Source organism: Lissotriton vulgaris, chromosome 6 (assembly GCF_964263255.1).
Source record: "Lissotriton vulgaris chromosome 6, aLisVul1.2, whole genome shotgun sequence".
NCBI classification, from domain to species: Eukaryota; Metazoa; Chordata; class Amphibia; order Caudata; family Salamandridae; genus Lissotriton; species Lissotriton vulgaris.
The window spans coordinates 131,678,670-131,701,262 of record NC_141694.1 but is presented as its reverse complement, the minus strand read 5'-3'; the positions used below and the strand labels follow the sequence as shown (position 1 = coordinate 131,701,262).

Sequence of the window (22,593 nt, the reverse complement as noted above, 5' to 3'; positions counted from 1 at the left end):
CTGAATGCGATCATGTCGTGATCGTTATTGTCAACAAATAGTGGTGCGCGAGCACCACAGAGGAGCGGGGGAGGGAGCGCGTCAGCAGGTGAACGCCCGCTGCGGCGCGTGCTATCCACCGTCGGGAATGGGCGTAGCGAAGGCGGGACATGCGCCCGCCTTTGCCCAATTGTGTGCCTTTTTTTGTAAAAAAAACATGCGAAAGCCAAAACCAGACAGCTCACACACACAAGCGTGTGGTCAGCTTTAAAAACCCCATACAAAAGGGCTCTCGCTGCGCAAGCAGGGCTGCGTTCTGCAACGCAGGCGCGAGCCCTAAAAAAGTTAGGGTATGAAGCCAGCCTTTGTGTGTTAGTAGGCAATAGGTGGGTGGTCTAAATTGTGATTTTCTTAATTGACCTTCATTAGGCAGGTCATTCTGCAAACAAACCTAATAGTACATTAGTTGCTTCGTAAATTCACAGACCGGGTGCCAAAAATCAGAACTTGATTTGCAACAACTTTTTCCAACCACTATGGTAGTACCTCTGGGGCAACATATTTAACAAGTGCAGTAAGCAATTAAAAATTATATTTGGGGTAATGTCCAAACTTGTGTGACTGGATTTAATCTGAAATGTGACAAATGCTGACTACTATATGATTATTAATATGTGAAATGTCCAGATAAAGGGAGTTTTAATTACTTAGCCATCTTAAACGTGATGAGCAAATTTAATGCAATCTTGAGAGCAGAACAGCCATTTAGGTTGCTTGAAATGTGGTCGGTAACTGCCATTACTGACCAAAATGTATTGTTATGGTGTTAATTAACTGAAACAATAAACTTTTCTTTCTTCTAATAAATAAAGCTGCGGTACTTCATAATGTGTTATTTTCCCATTTTCATGAGATTGAAGGACCGTTACACAAAACTGAGGGTGTAGTCTAATGGCTAGTCTAGCAACACTTGGGGACTTGGATTTGAATTCCAACCTCTACACTTTATTGAAAATCATTTGATTACAGGCAGACAAATTAATCTCCGTGTCCTGAAAAATGTAAATATGTGAAATGCAATGAAAAATCCCGGAACTGTAATAGAACTGAAAGTTGTGAATCCATATTTGAAGCACACAATCTTACATCATTCCCCAGCACCTCACTCCCATAACCTAAAGTGCTTTGGTGCACCTACCATAGGCTTTCCATATATAAGTATAAATGCACATGTTTGAGATACATACTGAGGTGCAATTTAACAAAGTTCATAACCTCTCAGACACCTGCATCTTGTACATGAAACTCTCAGAGCTATACAAATGGAAATGTTAATCACAAAACAATTATCTTGAAGATCAACCTCGTCTGCTTTTCAATGGTTTGAATATAATCAAATGCGCAAGCGGATGCACTTACCACAACAAGCACCACCTGCCCGGGGTGAGCGAGCACCCACTTCTTAAACTCTAGTTGGTTCCAGTCCGCGACTCCAGATTTCATAAGTCTGCAAGGACCAAATATACAGAAATTAAATAAATAGAGGCAAATGTTTTCATGAAATAAAATTCACCCCTACTGCAATTTCTGGACTTTACTTTTAGTTACCTAAACATATGGTTCGTTAAACGTATATTTTCAAAATGTTTATTTTCTAACTTTCAATTTCCAAATTTAGATCTATCAGGGAAATATTTCCCAAGTTTTAAATCCTATGTTCTGTTCAGCCTTGTGGGTGCAATGGAGGGTTTTCAACAGAACTATTGTGGAATGTTTACATAGCAAATTTCGCTGGACCGTTTTTTGGGTAATTTAAGCATAGCTTGATTTTATAGCCGTAAAAACCTGTCTAAACGCTTTACTAGGAGGGCGTGCGCGCACACATACATGTGTTTTTCTGAATTTTGACCAGGGCCTGATGGACATTTGGAATTTTTTTTCTTTTAAGAATGCGTGAACAAAACAGACATCTTACCAGTGGCCATTTTGGCTTTTTTTAAATCATTCCCAACATGGCCAATGGTCATTTTAAAATGGCAAAGTAAAAATAAAAAATAAAGTACGTGGTAGCAGCAACAAATGTGAGCCAAGTAGGAAGCACTTACCAACTGTCGGCCCTCGAAAAGAAATAAATGAAAACTATTTTTAGAAAAGGGAGGCAGAATGGGGAAGGAGGCATAGAAGCACTGTGAGGCAGAGGCGTGTAATCATACATAAAGAGAATGGCAACATGGGCTCCCGGGGAGAGAAAAAAGGATTTAACAGAACTGAAAAAGCAAGATGTGGCACACCAGTTGAGTGATATGTAAAAGCAAAAAGACAGAGCAGTCCAGGGGGGGGGACATTACATCGCAGTTCCTTTACAACGCGGTTGTTACAACGACCGTGTTGTTAGAACGCAATGCCTTTACAACGCAAGTCATTAGATCGACTTACTGTAGGGGTTGCTCTTACCTAAGGAATAGTATAATTTACGATTCCAACACCTTCCCTACTGTTGCGCAGGTTGGATTTGGAATACTAAATTATACTAATCCTAAATCCAGCGCGCCCCCTACAGCAAGTTGATCTAATGACTTGCGTTGTAAAGGTATCACGTTCTAACAACACAGTCGTTGTAAAGGAATGCGATGTAATAGCATGCGATGTAACATGCTATATTTGTGCTGGGGTGCTTTGGAGAAGATGTGGACGGGGGAGAGGAAGGAAAGAAGACATGAACTCCTATGGAGTGCTGAATGGAAAATCAAGGAAGAGCCCTTTTAAGTCAGCAGTAGAAGTCTACAATCATCCAGTCAGAAGTAGTGTAATGTAGAAAGGCGCCAGAGATGGGACAAACATAACAATATTGAGGAAAACCATTGAATCAGGAGCAGGGAACCGAAGGCAAGAATGATATTTAATCAAAACCACTGTAGACAGCTGGTCTTTGACAACAGACAGTTAAACATGTCGATATGCTAGACCTAAAAATAACAATGAGCGAAGTAGGCACTATATAGAGTAAGGAGAGGCAGGAAAGAGAGGGAACACTGGGGTGACAAGGCTAGCACATGCATGTAACAATGAATTCGACTTCGAGGCTGGACAATAATGCTATTTTATGTTCCTTGTCCTCCTTTATTTCCTGACAGTGCAGCCTCGTCACATGAAATAGTGAAGGAATGGCATTTTAGGCACATTGTTGGCAAATATACATACCTCTTTACAATATCGAACATACTGCTCTCCACATTTCCAAGCCACTGCTCCACAGAACCTCTTACACGAACTTTTCTAAAAGATAATTATGGAAAATGGGCAACATTGAATATTGAGTGTCTCGCCACCTATTTTTCTTCAACTTTCTAGCTCATGCTTCTGTCCAAAAACCTCAGCATCTTTGTACTTCTATCTTTCCTTAACAGGACAGTGATGTACTACACAGACAAGCCCAGGCCTTAAAACCTGTCCACTACCAAAGCCACAGATAAGGGCGAATTAAGAGACCCCTACAGTGCCACCTGCTTCTATGTGTTATGTTAGGCCTGCAAAGTTTACTTGTTTCCACTTGGAAATGTTGTATGAATCCATACTTGAAGCATCTAATAAATAGTAAACTGCCTTTTGTTCCTGGGACCAAAACCCTTCTCACACTGCTCGTGCAGCTGGGCAAAATGTTGTCCTCAAGATTGAAAATGTGTTTATTTGCTAAACAAAGCTCTTGCAACCACTATAGGGGATTTCTATAGTTATTGGTATATCTGTCATTGATATAATCTACATCATAGCTTCTCAATGGTCCCTCGTCTCTTGTGACATCTTTACACTTGCATAAAATCCACACACTGTTAATCAAGTCACTACCATGAGCACCGCTTGTGGTGCAACACAATAGCAGACCATATGCAAGGGTAACAGTTACCTTTTAGTTGCTGATCGCTCTGTTTAAGTGTTTAAACTGTAGGAATGTGGGTAAATGTTTCCTTTCAAATTTAAACTTCCACCAACACGTTTTGATCCCCACCCATGAAAAGGGACATATCCTAGATCACATCTGGTCTCACAACATCTCTACTTCTTGTCCCACGGCCTCACCATGTATCTGGTCTGACCATTACTTATTGCAATTCTCTATCACCACTCAGGGTCACCCAAAAAACCAAGTGCCTTCGGGGGGGTCAGTCAGGAAATGGAGATCCCTAAACCTCCAAGATTTCCTCTCCACCCTGACCAACTCCATCCCTACCCAGGCAACAGACATCAATCTGATGGATAAAGCACACACCGAGTGGCTCCGCTCTGCATGCAACGAACACGCTCCCCTCACCACGTTCTCCCGCGCCCGCCGTATGGACGCCCACAGATGGTTTTCGGCTGACCTAAAAAAGCAGAAACTAGAACTCCGCCAACTAGAGAGGAAGTGGAGACATGGCTACCACGCCATAGACAGAGCATTATACAAGACAGCCCGCAAAAATTATAAGAACTCTATCTTATCTGCCAAAGCATCTTTTTTCTCAGATAAAATCTCCAATGCCAAAAACAAATCACGCGAAATCTTCAGAGTCGTAAACGATTTATGCAATGACTCCAGAACCTCTCCCTCTCAACCTGCAACACAAATGATGTGCAACCGACTCAACGATTTCTTCAAGGAGAAGATCGACATCATCAAAAACAGCATCCAAACCAACCATGCTGTGGCTGACCACCCGGACATCAGTAGAAATCCTAATACCCTTCAGGATATCCCTCCCATTGACTCACCCAAATTACGGGAATTAATGAACCGAGTTAAATCGGGCTCACCTAATGATCCCTGTCCCCCGCATATACTGAAAGAAGTCTATGCCGCACTCCCTCAGGGCATACTCCCCATTTTGAACACCTCCCTATCAAGAGGAATAGTACCCGACTCCTTTAAAAATGCCACCCTGGTCCCTCTAATCAAGAAACCAGGTGCTGATCCTTCTAGCCTCGCTAACTACCGCCCCATCTCCCTTCTCCCTTACGGCGCAAAGCTGCTGGAAGCCTATGTAACCAGCTGCATATCCAATTTCATCGAAACATCAGACTATCTGGAACCCAACCAAGCGGGATTCCGCCAGGCACACTCCACCGAAGCTGTGATCCTCGCCGTGCAGAACACTCTAAGGACCAACGCCGACAATGGAACCCACCAAGCCCTCGTACTTCTTGACCTATTGGCCGCGTTCGACACGGTGGACCATACTATTCTATTACATCGTGTCGAACAAGCCGGCCTTAGCGGCGCGGCTCTCGCTTGGATTAAGTCCTTCTTGACGGACAGATCCCAGGCTGTAAAGCTGGAGAACTTCACAGCCCCCACACTCCCTACCACTTGCGGTGTCCCTCAGGGCTCCTCACTGTCTCCCCTCCTCTTTAACTTATATCTTAAACCCCTTCTGCACTCCCTGAAAAATAGAAAAGTCACTATTTACAATTACGCAGACGATCTGCAGCTGGTATTCCCCCTCAACTCCCCGGACTCTGTCGAGGAATTTCAAAAAACCATGCTGCACATCCAGAGCTGGATGGACCAGAACCATCTTAAGCTGAACCCAGGAAAGACTGAGTTGGTACTCCCTAGCAACAGCGCACTCAGCTGGGGCCCCCATTTCTGGCCATCCTCAATGGGCACTCCCCCATCCCCCTCCCAGTCAGTTAAAAGCCTTGGGGTCACTCTCAGCACCGACCTTTCACTGAAAACCCAGGCCGGAACAGTGATTTCCTCCTGCTTCTTTCAGCTAAGAAAGATTTAAAAAATCGCCCACCTGCTGACCCATTCTGCTCTCATCCAGGTAGTACTCGCACTGGTTCTCTTGCGATTAGACTTTTCCAACTCTATCTACCTGGGCCTTCCCCTCACCATCGCTAAACGCCTGCAGATTGTGCAAAATCAAGCGGCCAGATTAATATTCAAGAGCAATCGCAGGAAGTCAGCCAAACCTCTGTTGGCCTCCCTTCATTGGCTCCCCATAATCCATCGGATCACCTTTAAGACAGGCTGCATAATTTTCAAGGCTCTCCACGGAAAAAGCCCCAGGTTCGTTAACCAACTCATAAACAAACATGAACCGACCCGCGATCTTCGTTCTGCCCATCTGACCCTCCTCACGGTACCGACATTTAAAAAACAACGACTTGGCGGATCCTGTTTCACATACCTCGCCCCAAAAACCTGGAACTCACTGCCCTTGTCTATCCGGAACTGCACCAAGCTGACAGTTCAGGAGAGCGTTGAAGACCTGGCTATTTAAACAAGCGTACGGTTAGAGCACTATTCCATCTGCCCCTTCTCTTACCATCGACCATCTGTTTCTTTCATCGCCATGAAACCCCTGGGTGACCGCGCGCTTAACAAATTCCGCATAAGATAAGATAAGAAATGTTTGTCGGACACTATTAGTGTGTTTTACAATGACAAAATGGTGAACTAATAGAACGTGCCACATTTTGCCTCTAAATTTACCTTTTTTTGCGGCATATTTTAGTTAACCTTGCCACATAATATATGGTCTTCCATTTCCACATAATTCCATTGGCCAAACTTTAACAATAAGAAGTCAAACAACATGTCAAAGCATGCAAAGTTCTGTTGGCTAAAAAGTTAAGGTGGACTGAGGTTGCCACACATTACATGGAGTCATTTGGCTGCTATGAAAAAGTAAAATGACAGTGAAGAAAGATGTGACTGCAATAATACTATAAATTGACACGCATGGGCTTTCACCTCTCCGATTCACTTGACAATGAAATGTTGGGCCAACTTCAGCTTTCTGATAAAGTGCATTGGAATTAATTAAAAGGTTGGAACTCTATAGAGCTGCCTATTTACAAGAGATAAGTTACTGGATGTAGGTACTATCTGCAGACCCCGCATACACCACAGAATTATGGATGATGGGCGAAGCCTCCTGCTGCACTACTTTTATGGTGGAAACTCTCCTTCCACACCTGGGTACTGCCAGAAACTAAAGTGCTCTTAGATACCTGGAGGGCATCCTGGTCACCTAACGGCTGGACCATGAATTACTCCCCTTCAGACAAGGACCTGCTTTCCTCAGGTTGAGGCTCTATAGGGGTTTGGAGGTTAGGACCAACAGGGCATTTCTATCTTGAGGTAAATTGCCACTTCAAACCCAAGTAAATCTTTTACTGTGATCTACAGAACAAACAATAAGAACGTGGTCTTCAACAGTCTCCGCTCTTCCGTTATTTGCCCCGAAGAAATGCCATTTACACATAACTGAGCTGCTTCACGAGATTCCAAAATTTAGACCATTTGAGGTCAACGTCACCATGTCCCAATTACCACAGACAAGGTAAAGTATCCTCAATATATAAAACCCATGTTATTAATATACTGGGCACATCCAATAAACTAAGACACTAACATTGGTTCCTTAGATGCTGAATACTGGACTTTTGCACTAATGCCCATTAGAGAGGCGGCAATCTTGAAGTGACAGGAACTGATACAGTTTAAGTATCTACACAGACTTTACCTCACTACAGAGAAATGAATGAACTAAAGCCCTGATCCCAACTGTTTTAAGATGTCAATATGAGGAAGGAGACATACACCAAACAATATGGCAGTGTAGACAAATTCGGGTTCATGAAGTTGAAACAAAGCGATGAAGGTCTTCCTACCAGCAGCTATCCGCAGGCTACCTGGAAACCTAAAAACATATCAATCTAAGGGTCCAATGAGATTCCGGACAGTAGCTGCACTTTGTACATCCCCAAAATAAAAATAAAAATCTAAATGACCTTGAGTCTGAAGTTATCCTAAATATTGAAGTCCACCTGCTGCTACTTATTAGTTGTTTATCTACTTAATAGGGAGTTAACAAATGCCAATACACTTGTCACCCAATTAGGCAAGGTCAATTTTCGCTGGGTTCAGTTAATAGTAGTTAATTAATACCTTCAGAGTAGGGCAATAATGCCTCATTTGTTAAGACCAGGTCAGTTCAGTAAGCAATTCATATTGAACACTGAGGGCCCGATTCACAAAATTAATCTGACACAAAATCCTAAACTTACTACTTTTGGTGTTCATAGAAGGCATTTAGTAGTAGTAAAATTAGAATTCCTAACATTACTGCTACTAAAGTGAGAAAAATCCAAACTTTACGAGTTAGGAGTTCTGTGAATCGGCCCCAGAGTAAATATTCAACACAACATATCAAGTATGGACTCAATAGGGAATGTAAATAACTGTACTTTGTCAGAGGGATGGTTTCTCCCTCCGCAGATCTGATCATCACCACTTCTGCCAGACTCGCTCCCTGTTTCTGTATGTCCATCCCGCGTATGTTCTCAAAACATTTCACAAGGTGAGGCTGCAGGGGAGAGACATGCGAGCAGAGTAAAATATTTGATCTGGTAGTTGGGTCCAGCCTCCAAATGAATTGCAACATGCATCTAAATATTACCTGTACTACGTTAGGGTTTTTGCTTTCAGCCAAAATATCAAGGAGTTCTTCGTTGCTGAGAAAATAAAAGCGTGGGAAACCCCGTCGTTTGATTTCCAGGTAGTCCTGCAAAAACAAAGAGGGTTTAATATAATAAATAACTGCATAATTTCATAGCAAAGGATACACACAATGCTTGCGAAGGAAACACACCGAGCCTGATTTACAAAGGTTCTTGTGCGACTTACTCTTATAGTACCCCTAGCTTATTCCAAGAATTCCAAGATTATGACAGGAGTAGCCCAGCTTATTTTTATGGGCTTATTCAGAAAGGTAACTTACAATTTTGAGTAATTTTACTTTGCGCAAGTTTACTACTTTTTGGCGATTCACAAAAACCAAGTGTAAAGTTACTCAAAAGTGTAAGAGTAACTTACATTAGTAAATAGCTCTTGCAGTTTGTAAATACCCACAGGCCCTTTGATATCGTGGAGACATGTAAGCAAATTTCCACTCAGATTTTGTGAATCACCAAAAAGTAGTAAACTTACTCAAAAATGTAAATAACTCAAAAGTGTAAGTCACTTTTGTGAATCAGGCCCATAGAAACCTAAGTGATGGACTTGGCCCTCTCTGCAGGGTCACCCCCAAACCTTTTGCATTCACTCCTCCTGTTTTCTGAATGCGTTTTTCTTGGTTTTTAGGACTCTGTGCACTTTACAATTATCAACCACTGTTAACTTTTGCTGTCTCCTTTAAACATGATGAAATTGGCTTGCACCTAATTGGCACATTTAATTTATTTGTAAGTCCCTGTATGCAGGGCTGATTACTAAATGCTATTAAGAAGCCATTACGTTTTTTAGAGAACGTGAGGGCTCAACGCGGAAGCTGACGGCTAACTTAAAAAATTGTGTCCTGGGGGAGTAGGCGATTTGGGATAGCGGTTCTTCGTGAACTACTATACTTGGAAGAGGTAAGCGATACTTCGTAATTTCGGGCGCACAGTATCTATAACATGCAGAAATTGTAGTATGTTCAATATGCAGTTCTTTTTTAACGAAGCTCGTGACATCTTGTATTACGTTTTGTAGAGAACACACATGATATGAAAAGTTGGAGAACATAAGGCAAAGAAATTACAGCGCTAAAGAATCATACTAAAGGTTTTATGAGGTGAGAATTATATATGGTACTTTCCTTCAGTACCTATTCCTTTGGAATCGATATTTATTCGACTATTATTCACAGCCGTTTGTGTGTTCTTAATATTGCAGCCACACTATTGTTTGTGGAACTTTTCTGAACTGTCGAGCAGCTGATCCTGTGAAATTGGAGCTAAACTGATTGATATAAGGTATTATCATTCAAGGGAAGATTACCTTTAATAGGCTTTTATCATAATTAAATATTCTGACTATTATTTTTTGTTTTAGTTGCTTCATTTAGGAATCATCAAAGATTTCAGGTAAGTTATTGAGTTGGTGTGTTTTACACATAGGTGTTAGTGATTGGGTCACAGAAGTGTAGGTTGGAGTTACTAATATTGACATTGAATATTTCATCAAGTATATTGGTCTCATATTCTTTTTCCCACAGATGTACCCCTGAAGAAGAGACAAAAGTCTCGAAATGCATTGGGTTGGAATCTAGATGTACATAATTTGAATGGTAAAAATGCAGTAGATTGTAAAACTAATTGTACAGAGTATTGTATAATGAAGTTTGTCTTGAAGTAAAGATCATATAAATAATGTGAAAAGAAAATGATTAAGTTGTATGATTAATTATTGTGAATACCGTTAATAATGTGTACTCAGGTTGTTGCATGTTGGAGTCCCAGCTGCCCTCACAGGGGCTAGGCCACTTCTTGTCATAGTTCACATATGCTCAGTAGGCATAATTCCAACATTGCACCCATATCAAAATATCAGTTTGAAAAAGTTTAATTTTGAGTGCGCTGTGTACCCACTTTTCATTAAGAAGCCAGCCGCACGGATTGTTCCACCCATTTAAGGAGCCTTTAAAAACATGTCCCAGGCCTACCATTAAAGCCTATATGTGAAGCTTTAAACTGCTATTTCGATCTGGCAAATAAACCTTCTTCCAGGCCTAAACCTTCCGTTTTATAAGTCTCCCCTAGGATAGGCCCTAAACAGTCATAGGGCAGGGTGCATTGTATTTAAAATGTCGGGCACATACTTTTAAGTTTTGCATGTCCTGGTAGTAAAACGCTCTTAAATGAGTTTTTCACTATTGCAAAGTCTACCTTTCCCATAGGATAATATTAGTATACGTTTTTAGATGTATAAAGTGACAAGCTTTGTGCGGGTGCAGGTCATGTTTGGTGTCTGGGGAACTGTAATTCAAAACCCTCTCAAATGGTATAGTCAGAACTGAAGTCATTATTCTGGAAATGCCACTTTTAGATAGTTTGATTTTCTTGTCCTAATCATTTGGTGCCTGCTGCTTATTCCTGAGTCATATGGCTAGGTGTAGTTGGCAGTTGGTCTTTGTGTACTCCTCCCAGACAGCATCACAAGAGAGGGCCTGGGTGTTGACAGAACAGGCCATCCTGGCTTAATGAGGGACGGAGGTGTCACTTACCCCACTTGTACTTTAAAGGTTCTGGCCCAGCTTGCATACAAAGTACCTAACACTAGCCTATTGTGCCCCAGGAAGCCTGGGACCAGGGCAGGGAGACAGGAAATTCCAGACACTTCTGCAAGGGGAAAACTCTACAAGCTTCTGCAACTTCAAAGAGGATATTAGGTATAAAAATATGACCATCATAACCACTCTTCAGTATACTCCTGGACCTGTGGATACTACAGAAGAAGAACTGCCCTGCTGCTTGAAGCCGGCCCTGCTGTCTGAAAAGTAAGCCAAGACCTGCACCCTTAATCCCACACTGAAGTGACTCTAAGGGTCAACTGACTGGCCTCCATTTCTGAGCTACAGGGACACAACAAGATCCAGAGGCATCCCTGCAACTGCCAAGCAGAACATGCGCTATTGGACCGGCCTGGATCTGCAATTGGACCTGCCTGAGCCCTGCTGGCCTTTGCTGGAGTGAGATCCCCAAGAGGTGCCACCTAGGTCCTGGACCCTTGGTGGGGCATCATCTGAATACCTCCTTGAAGATTAAGGAGAAATCCTAAAGTTTTGAGATATTGGCCACCACTAATGGGCCCATTCGCCACAAGATCTTGCAACAACTGCCAACGGTAGCCTTTCGTGAACCTGACTCTACGCTACAGTGACAGCCAGTGCCAAACGGCAATTGGAGATCTGCACTTCGCTACAGCATCAACAGCCCACAGCGACCGCCTACACGAATCATCAGCAACAACCATCTGCAACAGCCAACAGGATCTTCATCGCCCGGCCTTCTCTGGACTACAGCGACAACCATCCTGCACACTCTCCCTGCTCCTCGCAGCCTGTTCACCAAATCAACCATTGTAGGAGTGGAATCCCCCTTCCCTCTGCTCTGGTTGGATCATAATTTGTTAAAATTCTCTCTACCAATAGACACAAAAAAATATTTTCCCAACAGTGAACTTTCATGGAGAAGGCCATGGTGTAAAGTCACGCTAGCTACCTTTTCAGCTCACTTTAACCCCCCCACCACTAGCTCACATTGAAAACATTGATCATGCGGCAATGGCCATTGAGGACGCAATCACATTGGCCTTGAACACAGTAGCACTTTTGTCCAAGGTGAAGGTTAGGCCCAGACACTCACCCTGGTTCACTGAAGCCTCGAAAGCTGTAAAAATGTCAAGTAGGAATGCCAAGTGTAGATGGAGAAAACGAAGACCATAGAAGATCGTGGAAAATATAAGCAGATTCATCTAAGCTATTTAGACAGCATCAGATATACCGAAAAGCTGTATTTCATTGACAGGATCAATAAAGCCGCCAACTCCAATAAGGAGCTTTATAAAATATTGAATGAGTTTACTACTCCCGCTTCTGTTCAGAATATACATTTTCTATCACAAGAATGGATTGACACTTTGTCAAAAATTTACAACGAAAAAGATCAAATCTAGCCATAGATCCTTTCCAGTACAGGATACAAAGATTCTGGATCCCACCACCCCCCTTTCACTAGAATTCACTATGTTTACCTTAGATGAAGTCTTAAACGCCCTGGCAAAGGTCAAATCAGGATCTCCAGCTGATCCATTCTCACCTCGCCTCTTTCCAACTATTGCCCCAGTGCTTACAGATAAACTTACAGACCTATTCAATATGTCACTAGCCCAAGCAAAGATACCGGTCAGATGGAAAGCAGCACAGATTAAGCCCATCCTAAAAAAGATTCTGCAGGTTCAAAGGAACCTAGTAACTATCGGCCTATCTCGTTGTTCCAGTATTTTGGAAAGGTACTTAAATCGTTGATCAATAAATAGCTTACCATCCATTCGGAGAGTCATGGACTCCTTGATCCATCACAGTCAGGGTTCAGGGAATCACACTGGTGGAGGTTGTAGATAACATCAGACTTGCCTTAGACAACGGGCAGTCAGCCATGCTCGTTCTGTTAGACATATTGGCCTCCTTTGACACCATCTCCCACAGCATCTTAGAACAACGGCTTTGTGAGGTGGGGGTCACGGGCAAGGCCTTGGACTGGTTCAGAAATGATCTAATGGACCGGACGACCACAGTACGAGTTGGTACCCTGACCTCTTGCAGTAGGTCTGTAAGCATAGGAGTTCCATCCTGAGTCTTACGCTTTTTAACCTGTATGTGACACCACTGGCCAGGGTGTAATGAAGTAGTGTCTTATGCTGATGACACGCAGCTACTGATTACCCTTGGCCCTCACCCCTCTGACACTAAGGTTCACTTTAAAAACTGCATGACCCATATTGACAATTGGATGTGTACCAATCACCTACAACTAAACGGTAGTAAAACAGAGGTCATCCTCTTTGGGAACACGGATGAACACTGGTCCAGTGACTGGTGGCCACAGAAGTTGGGCCTGTGTCCATCGCCTAAATCTGTGGTATGAAATCTCAGAGTGATCATTGACAATCAGCTGTCTGTGAAAAGCCATATAAGTCACATAATCAGCATTTGTTATGGCATTTTGTGTAAACTACGCTAAATTTTCACTGGATTCCTATTGAATCCTGGAAACAGTTGGTACAGGGACTTATCATGAGCCGTATCGACTATGGTAATGCCTTGTTAGCCTCCATAAATGAGGAGCTCTACTCCAAGCTGCAAGTCTTGCATACACAGCAGCTAGACTAATGTTAAACCTCCCAGCTAGAGCACCATCAGTGCCCAGTCTGAAGACCCTCCATTGGCTCCAGATTAAAAGGCGCTGCCACTTCAAAATCCTTGTTCATAGGAGTATGTATGGAACTGGGCCAAGTTATTTGGCTAAGAAACTTGGCTGGTAGCAACCAAGTAGGACGCTTAGGTCCAGTTCCAAATGTCTTCTTACCCCTCGTAAAATCCGCACTGCCAGAAGCGGCGGTTGATCTTTCTCCTTTCTCCCACCTGCATTCTGGAACAAACTGTCATCTCATCTCCTCTCCATCACAGACCATAAGGTTTTCCACAAAAAACTACAAATTTGGTTGTTCGATCACCCATAATTTGCTAATCTGACTGTAAGTCTCCACAGAGTCCTTCCCTAGTGCCATAAGACCATATGGTGACTTGACTTGACTTGACTTCCACTGTGAATGGTCTGGCAGATACAGAAAGGCAGGCAAGCCTGAAAGGCACCCTTTTAGAGTGTCTAGAGCAGAGCCCTGCTGGGCAAGGGTTCAAATTAAAAGTAACATATCAGATAGGGAAGCAGAGAGAGGATCAATGGAATTTTCTGGACTGTATATTACTAACTTGTTCCATCAGCAGGCATACACTGACTTGGTAGAGGGACGTCTGGATGCCAACATAATATCACAGACTTTAGGAGTAAGGTCAAATGCTGTCAACTGCTGCCGCTCAATCTCCATGGAAGAACGCATAGAGTTGATAGGTTTGGATGGAGAACCCTTCTGTGCTGCTATGACAGAAGATTTTTCTGAAGGGCAACCTGATTGAAATATCGATGCTCAGTTGGAGAAGCTCAGGATACCAGAGTCTCCATTCCAAATCTGGGGCCACAAGGATGGCTTAGGCTCGGTTGGTCCTGATCTTCTAGAGAACTCTGGGCAAGAGTGGTATGGGCGGAAAGGCATACAGGAGGCCTTAGTTCCACTTGAGAGCCGCATTGGAAACACCAGCACGCAAAACTGCTAACATTGGAATGAAGGCAGTCACCACCTGGATGAAGGACAGCTGCCTCAAACTCAACTCTGACAAAATGGAAGTCCTCATCCTGGGAACCTCCGCCTGGGACAACACTAGGACTCAGAGCCCCGCACCCCCACATCCACCAACCAGGCATGTAACTTTGGCATCATCCTTGACTCCTCGCTCTCAATGAACTGCCAAATCAACACCTTCTTATCCTTATGCATCCACACGCTCCATCTGCTTTGAAAGCTTTTTAAGTGGATCCCACTGATTCCAGAAGAACGGTCACCCAGGTGCACGTCAGCAGCAAACTAAACTACGGCAACACACTCACCCAGAAGTTCCAAAAGAAATTGCAAAGAATCCAGAACGCCACCATCCCCCGCTGTATCACTGATCACCTGAGAACCTTCCACTGGCTCCCAACCAACAAAAGAACAACCTTCAAGCTCCTCGCGCATGCCTACAAGGCCCTCCACAACATCAGGCCTGCATACCTCAAGCACAGCCTCTGTTTCTACACTCCTACAAGACCTCTCCGCTCCGCCAACCTTGCACTAGCCACTATCCCACAGATACAGAAGATCACAGAAAGAGGAAGATCTTTTCCCTACCTCGCCGCAAAGACCTGGAACTCTCTTCCTCTACATGCCATGCAATGACCCGCACTGCCTCTATTCAGAAGGAACCTCAAGACCTGACTCCCAGCGCTTTGAGACCCTAAAGGTTGATTTGCTGCACTCTATAAGAACCCTGATTGATTGATTGACATTGCATATTCTCTTGGGAAGCTATCCGATCTAACCAAGACAGTTAAAGGCGACCCTTTGCCACCTTCAGATGATGACACCATTTGTGATCCGCTAGGCATCGATGGCTGAGTTTTATCCTGTCTGGCCTTGAACCTGCCAGGTGTTGTGCCACCAGGGACATGCCCAGGTGTTCCCGCCAAGTCCAGAAATGCAGAGCCTCTTGATAGAGGGTCCACGACCCCAACCTTTGTTGCAGTACCACATGGTGGTGGCATTGTCTGTGAACGCTTGTATGAGCCTCCCCTTGATGGAAGGAAGAAAGGCTTTAATGCCATGCAAATCATTCAGAGCTCCAGCAGGTTCATGTGGTGTCTCAATTCCACTGGAGACCAGACTCCTTTGATTTCCACCTCTCCCAGGTGGCCCCCCCATCACAGGAGTTACGCGTCTGTCACTACTGTGAGTTCTAGTTGGGGAAGGGAGAGGGGTTTGGCTGTGAGAGCATGCCTTCAATAGCCAGTCATCGAGATAGGGAAATACTGACACCCCTGATCGGTGCAGCTGAGCTGCGACTACCACCTTTACCATGGTGAGCACCTAAGGGGCGCCGGTAATGCCAAATGGTAGCACGGTGAACTGAAAATGCTCATGACTTACTGTAAATTGCAGGTAGCACCGATGAGCAGGCAGGACAGTAATATGGAAAAAGGCATCCTGCAAGTCCAACGCTACCATCCAGTCTCCTAGCTCCAGGGCAGCCAGGACCTGAACCATTCTGAGCATCTCAGACTATTCCTTTTTGGGAGGCAGTATTAGGACCAGAAAGTGTAGAGAATAACAACCATAGCCTACTTCTGGTGCCAGAACTCTCTCTATGGCTCCCTTGGCCAAGAGAGTCATGACTTCCTCTTGAAGCAAAATAAGATGATACACCATCAGCTGGTTGTAAGAGAGGAGTAGACTCAAAGGGGAGGACCAACCTGTCCGATGTGATATCGAGCCAGAGGGGGAGGTGATGGCAGATCCTGCCACCAACTGGCCGCCCATGATCTTGAAGGGTTTGGAGGATAAGACTGCAGGTGGGGAGGGGGGTGGTAGACTGACCCAACCTCTGGCTGCCTGACCCGCTAGGCCAGACAGAGGTACACTCTCGGTCGCACGGAGGTTGCTGAACCAATGTGGGCTTGTGGCTGGGATAGGCTGGCCCCTTCTGTAGCCATGAAAGCGGCAAAAGACAGACTGGGGATGAGTGACCACTGAGAGGGCCAAGGACTTGGATGTAGCCAGTGAATCCTTAAAGCCCTCCAGTGCCATGTCTCCAAAGTGATGGATGCCATTAAAAGTCATGTACATGAGAGAGGCCTTGACATCCCCCAAAAAGTCAGAATACCTCAACCAGGCATGGCCTCGAATAGCCACCGTCAATTACATCTCTCTGCTCAGCAAGTCAGTCATGTCGAGACCACAAGAGATCGCCAACTTTGCTGCATCTCTCCCATCTGATACTGCTTGGGAGTCTCCTCTGGGACCTGTGGCAGCATTTGAGCAACCGATTCCCACAGGGAATGGGAATAACGACCCAATAAGCATGTGGTGTTCATTGACCGCAATGCAAGGCTAGTGGAAGATTTTCTTTTCTTACCCCAACTATCCAGCCTCTTGGATTCCCTTTCCAGGGGAGCGGAAGGGAATGAATGTGCCACGGAAAATAGAGGCTTGGACCACCAAGGGTGAGGGGCGAGGAAGCTTGGGTCGTGCAGAGCAGGGTGGTTGCGGTGGGTGATTATCCTATTCACAGGAGCCCCTGTGCTGGCTTTGGACCAGGTACACAGTAGGACATCTGTAAGGGCATCATTAAAGGGTAGCAAGGGTTCCGAGTTGTCATCACAGATCAGCACTTGACTGGCGCAGAAAGAAAAGAACCGACGTCAGCGTACCGAGGTGGTGCCTATGGAGGTGATGCAGCCATCCCTACAGTGTAGACGCGTTGACAATGTCACGTGGAGCCAACTGATGCCACCTAGTGGCCCGCAGCGGTATTGCTTGAAGAAAAATTTTCCGGATCCAGTCTGATGCCTGGGAAATTTAAAGGTAAGGAATCTGCGGCTAAATGTCTCTATCAAATATTTGTTTATTATCAACAGCAAACATTTTCTTTTGTATTAAATGGGAAAGTTACAGAGTAAAACTTTTTTTTTCTGATTTTGTCATAAAGTTTTTCATTATTTTTCTGTTTTATTATTTACGTTATTTGCCAGGTCTTAGTGTTATAATTATCAGAGCAGGATCTTTGTTTTTCTCTTTTCTATTCCTGCATTTGTTCAGTAGGAATGGTGAGGCCTACCATTAGTTTTATAAGGCAGACTCTAGCTGGAGGATTTTGACAACTGTGAAGTGAAATCACTGAATTACAGGATTCTGAAAATATATTGCTGATAAATGACATACATATGAGTCATACACATCATTTAAAGAAATATACGGCTATGTATAAACCAATGTGCTGTTGTCAGCAAGGAGCTCCAAGTGACATCTTAGACAATGATAATGTGGATTCAACTGTCAATAAAGTCAGGGGCATGATGCAGTAAACATGCTCCACTATATAATGATATGCATATTAGGTCTACCTTTGCATACCCTATCCCCTTAGCCGGAGTAATAGACAGAGTAGGGGGCAAGAGATGTCCTGGAGCAGGTATACTTTCTCTGCTACAATCACTCTACAACGAATACACATCACATGGCATGCCACCTCTCCACCTACCTCGGGGTATCCTTAACTCTGAGAGCACAATACCTGGCCTCTTGCCACTCACAATTCACCCACCTCTGCTTTTTCTCCCTGTGTCAATTGACAAGGGCTGCTACCAAGCACAGCCGAGTGGATCTCGTGTCTATATAGAAAAGTTGGTGGTGAAATCTCATGCAGGTTTTGAAGCCACAATGGGCACTAATAGTAATGAACATCAGAACTGTCCTCCAAAGCCTTGCTCTCTGTAAGGACATTAAAAGTATGATCTGCCCATTGACCCTATATTCCTTCATCTGCCCAAGCACCTTTATGAAAATAGCAGAGTTTCAAACCATAACATGGACGCTATTGAGATCCACAGTGAGGTGAAGGGACTCTAGGGCAACTTGTCTGTTCATAGAGACAAACAGAGTGAATTCCTCCACCATCATGGAGAGTGTCTACAAAGCATTTTCTTCCCAAGAAAACATTGAGCACTTGTACCCTACTTCTACAGCACTGAATCAACACAAACCAATGCCTCCAGGAAAATGATGGATTTAGGTGCAGACCTCTGTACTGGGGTGAATGTATGACATTATTCTGTCCATCAATTGTTCTTTTTGCATCCAGGATCCTAAGCATTAATGGCTGCAAAAACCTATACCTTCACTAATCCATTAGAAATCAGAGGATGAGCCTTTGCGTGCATAAGGCAGATGAGCTTTTAATTATAAAACGGTTAAATGACGTCCTGATGGCACCAGGTAGACTTTCAACTTTGACAATCAGGTACTTGCCCATTGAAGAAGCCAAAGAGAGCATCTCCCGTACCCAAAAGGAGTTCTCAACCAGTGATGGGCATCAGCTCACTAGGAAAGGAGGAAGTCCCATTTAGATTAAAGGTATATCCCTTGAGTATCAGATGCTAAAAATAAGAGAACCTGATCAATCAATCAATTAATTAATCAGGAATTTATATAATACAGCTACTCACCAGTCAGAGTCTCAAGGCGCTGATGGGGAGGGGGATCTTCTGATCCATCTGGGTGTGGAGTTCCAGCCGGAGAGCCAGGTCTTGAGATCCTACCTGAATTGGTACAGTGAGTGTGATTGCCTGGGTTGGAGGTGCAGGGTGTACCAGGTCTTGACAGCAAAGTAGACAAAGGATCTTCCTCCGGTTCTGGTCTTGTGAATCCATTGGACAATGGCCAGGGCAAGTTGGGTGGAGTGAAGTGTCTGGCAGGTGCATGGAAAGAGAGGCGGTGGTTCAGATATGCTGGCTCTGCGTCATGGAGAGTGTTGTAGGTATGTGTGAGGATCTTGATTGTGTTTCGCTCATTTATTGGGAGCCAGTGGTATTGATGGAGGTGTGGAGTGATGTGGCTGTGGTGGGGGATGTCGAGGACCAGTCTGGCTGCAGCATTTTGGACTTTCTGAAGTTTCCTGAGCTGTTCGTGGATGATGCCGTTATAGAGTGCTTTGCCGTAGTTTAGTCTGCTGGTGAAAAGTCTGCTGGTGGGCAACCGTCTTTCTGGATTCTGTGGCGATCCAGAATGATGTCTTTTGGAGTGGGATGAGTATGTGGAAACAGGGTGAGGATACAGAATTGATCTGATGGTTCCTACGGAGTGACAAGTCTGGTAAGATGATAAGGTTGCATGCATGATTTGTGGGGGTGGCAGAGCGGCGGACCACCAGGATTCGTCCTGGGCTAAGTGGGCGGGTAGTAGGATGAGTACTTCAGTCTAGTCCAAGGTGAACTTGAAAAAAATTTACAACAAGGGGTGGTGAGGGACAGAGTCTCTGAATTAAGCAGAACGCTCTCACCCAGTCAAGAGATCAGGGCTAGATCCAACACCGTTTTTTAGCTCACTGCACCATCCCAGTTTCAGAACCTGGCTGTATGCAAATTAGTCTGTTCCTGTCCCAGTGCATGATGGGAACAGGGCAAACCAAACTACAAAAGCCAATTCTTACACTGGGAAGCAAACAAGCTCCCGGGGACCGGTTTCTGGCATTACAGCCGTCTTCGGCCCGGTTTGCTTGAATCCTGATGGTGCAATGAGCAAGGGTCTCACATCTGAGAATACCCTTCCACGCTTAGGGTGGACAAAAAAATTTACAACAAGGGGTGGTGAGGGACAGAGTCTCTGAATTAAGCAGAACGCTCTCACCCAGTCAAGAGATCAGGGCTAGATCCAACACCGTTTTTTAGCTCACTGCACCATCCCAGTTTCAGAACCTGGCTGTATGCAAATTAGTCTGTTCCTGTCCCAGTGCATGATGGGAACAGGGCAAACCAAACTACAAAAGCCAATTCTTACACTGGGAAGGAAACAAGCTCCCGGGGGCTGAAATGCCAGAAACCGGTCCCCGGTAGCTTGGCTCCTTTCTGGTAAAGAATTGGCTTGGTAGTTTAGTCTGCCCTGTTCCCATGATGCACTGGGCCAGGGACAGACTGATTTGCATATAGCCAGGTTCTGAGCTGGGATGGGGCAGTGAGATAAATAACGGTGATGGATCAAGCCCTGATCTTTGGACTGGGTAAGAGTGGTCTGCTCAATTCAGACACTCTGTTCATCACCACCCCCTTTTGTAAATCGATTTTGGCCACTATAGGTGTGGCAGGGTATACTCAGACATGAGTCCCTTTCTCACTGCTCCATCAGGATTCAAGCAAGCCGGGCCGAAGAGGCTGAAATGCCAGAAACCGGTCCCCGGTAGCTTGGCTCCTTTCTGGTAAAGAATTGGCTTGGTAGTTTAGTCTGCCCTGTTCCCATGATGCACTGGGCCAGGGACAGACTGATTTGCATATAGCCAGGTTCTGAGCTGGGATGGGGCAGTGAGATAAATAACAGTGATGGATCAAGCCCTGATCTTTGGACTGGGTAAGAGTGGTCTGCTCAATTCAGACACTCTGTTCATCACCACCCCCTTTTGTAAATCGATTTTGGCCACTATAGGTGTGGCAGGGTATACTCAGACATGAGTCCCTTTCTCACTGCTCCATCAGGATTCAAGCAAGCCGGGCCGAAGAGGCTGAAATGCCAGAAACCGGTCCCCGGTAGCTTGGCTCCTTTCTGGTAAAGAATTGGCTTGGTAGTTTAGTCTGCCCTGTTCCCATGATGCACTGGGCCAGGGACAGACTGATTTGCATATAGCCAGGTTCTGAGCTGGGATGGGGCAGTGAGATAAATAACGGTGATGGATCAAGCCCTGATCTTTGGACTGGGTAAGAGTGGTCTGCTCAATTCAGACACTCTGTTCATCACCACCCCCTTTTGTAAATCAAGGTGAACTTGAGGCAGCTATCTTTCATCCGGGTGGCCACCGCCTTCATCCCGTTTTGAAAGTTGGTTCTGAAAGTTGTAGGTTTGTTTATGCGGGAAAGGATCAGCTGGGTGTCATTGGCATAGGAGATGATGTTGAGTCTGTGGTTTCTGACGATGGCCATGAGAGGGGGCATGTAAATGTTGAAGAGGGTGAGGCTCAGGTAGGAGCCTTGGGGCAATCAACTATTGATCTACGTAGATTCTGTCTCACTGTATTCGGCCGGTGAGGAATGAGTGGATACGGTACAGGGCCTTGTCGCAGATGCCGGTGTCATGTAGTCTTGTGATTAGAGTGCAGTGGGAGATGGTTAGAAAGGTGGCTGAGAGGTCCAGTGGGATGAGGGCTGCAGTTTTGCTGTGGTTGAGGAGGGAGTGGATGTCGTCGGAGGCTGCGAGTAGAGCGGTTTCGGTGCTGTGTTTGCTTCGGAAGCCGGATTGAGATTTGTTCAGCATGTGATTTTCCTCAATGAACTGCGAGAGCTGGGCGTTGATGGCTTTCTAGATGGCCTTGACTGGGAAGGGGAGGAGGGAGATGGTTCTGAAGTTCTTGAGGTCTGTCATCTGGGAAAATGGTGGTGGCTATTCTATGGAAGAAGGATACAGGCAAGGGTCCGGTGGGGCTCTGGAGTGGATGCTCTTCATGATCTTGAGTAGGTCTTCTGTGGTAAGTGAAGTCCAGTTGAGCAGGGACTGTTGCGGTGTGGCATGGTTGCGTGCAGTGGTGATTGGTATTGAGGCAGGGTCTTGGGTGTCGAAGCTGTCGTAAATCTGCCTGATTTTGTGGATGAAGAAGGTGCAAAGTTTGTTGCAGAGGTCTTGGGAGGGTGGGGTGTCTGTGGACTCTCTGTTGAGCCTGGCAAACTCCTTGATGACGGTGAAGAGTTCTTTGCTGTTGTGTGCGTTGGCGTTGATTCTGTCTTGGAGGGTCATTATCTTTGTGGTTTTGAGGAGGTGTGGTGTGTGTTGATGGCGGTTTTGAAGGCTGCGTGGGTTTCCGGGGTTTTGTATTCCTCCACCTCTTCTCAGTTCGTCTACAGGTATTCATAAGTTAAAATAGCAATGCCACAGAGAATCAACTCATTTTCAGAAATTCC

The 22,593-nt window shown here is 44.9% G+C and overlaps 1 protein-coding gene across 1 annotated transcript in view; it reads right to left on the bottom strand.

The window, feature by feature from the left end:
• DNAH14 (dynein axonemal heavy chain 14) overlaps window positions 1–22,593 on the bottom strand; it is a 1,270,113-nt gene that overhangs the window by 863,818 nt on the left and 383,702 nt on the right. Inside the window, exons 24-27 of the mRNA XM_086926153.1 lie at window positions 8,427–8,531; window positions 8,215–8,333; window positions 3,181–3,255; window positions 1,399–1,486 (exon numbers count right to left, since the gene is read on the bottom strand). Coding sequence (XP_086782279.1) covers window positions 1,399–1,486; window positions 3,181–3,255; window positions 8,215–8,333; window positions 8,427–8,531 — 387 coding nt within the window. The remainder of the gene's footprint in view (window positions 1–1,398; window positions 1,487–3,180; window positions 3,256–8,214; window positions 8,334–8,426; window positions 8,532–22,593) is intronic.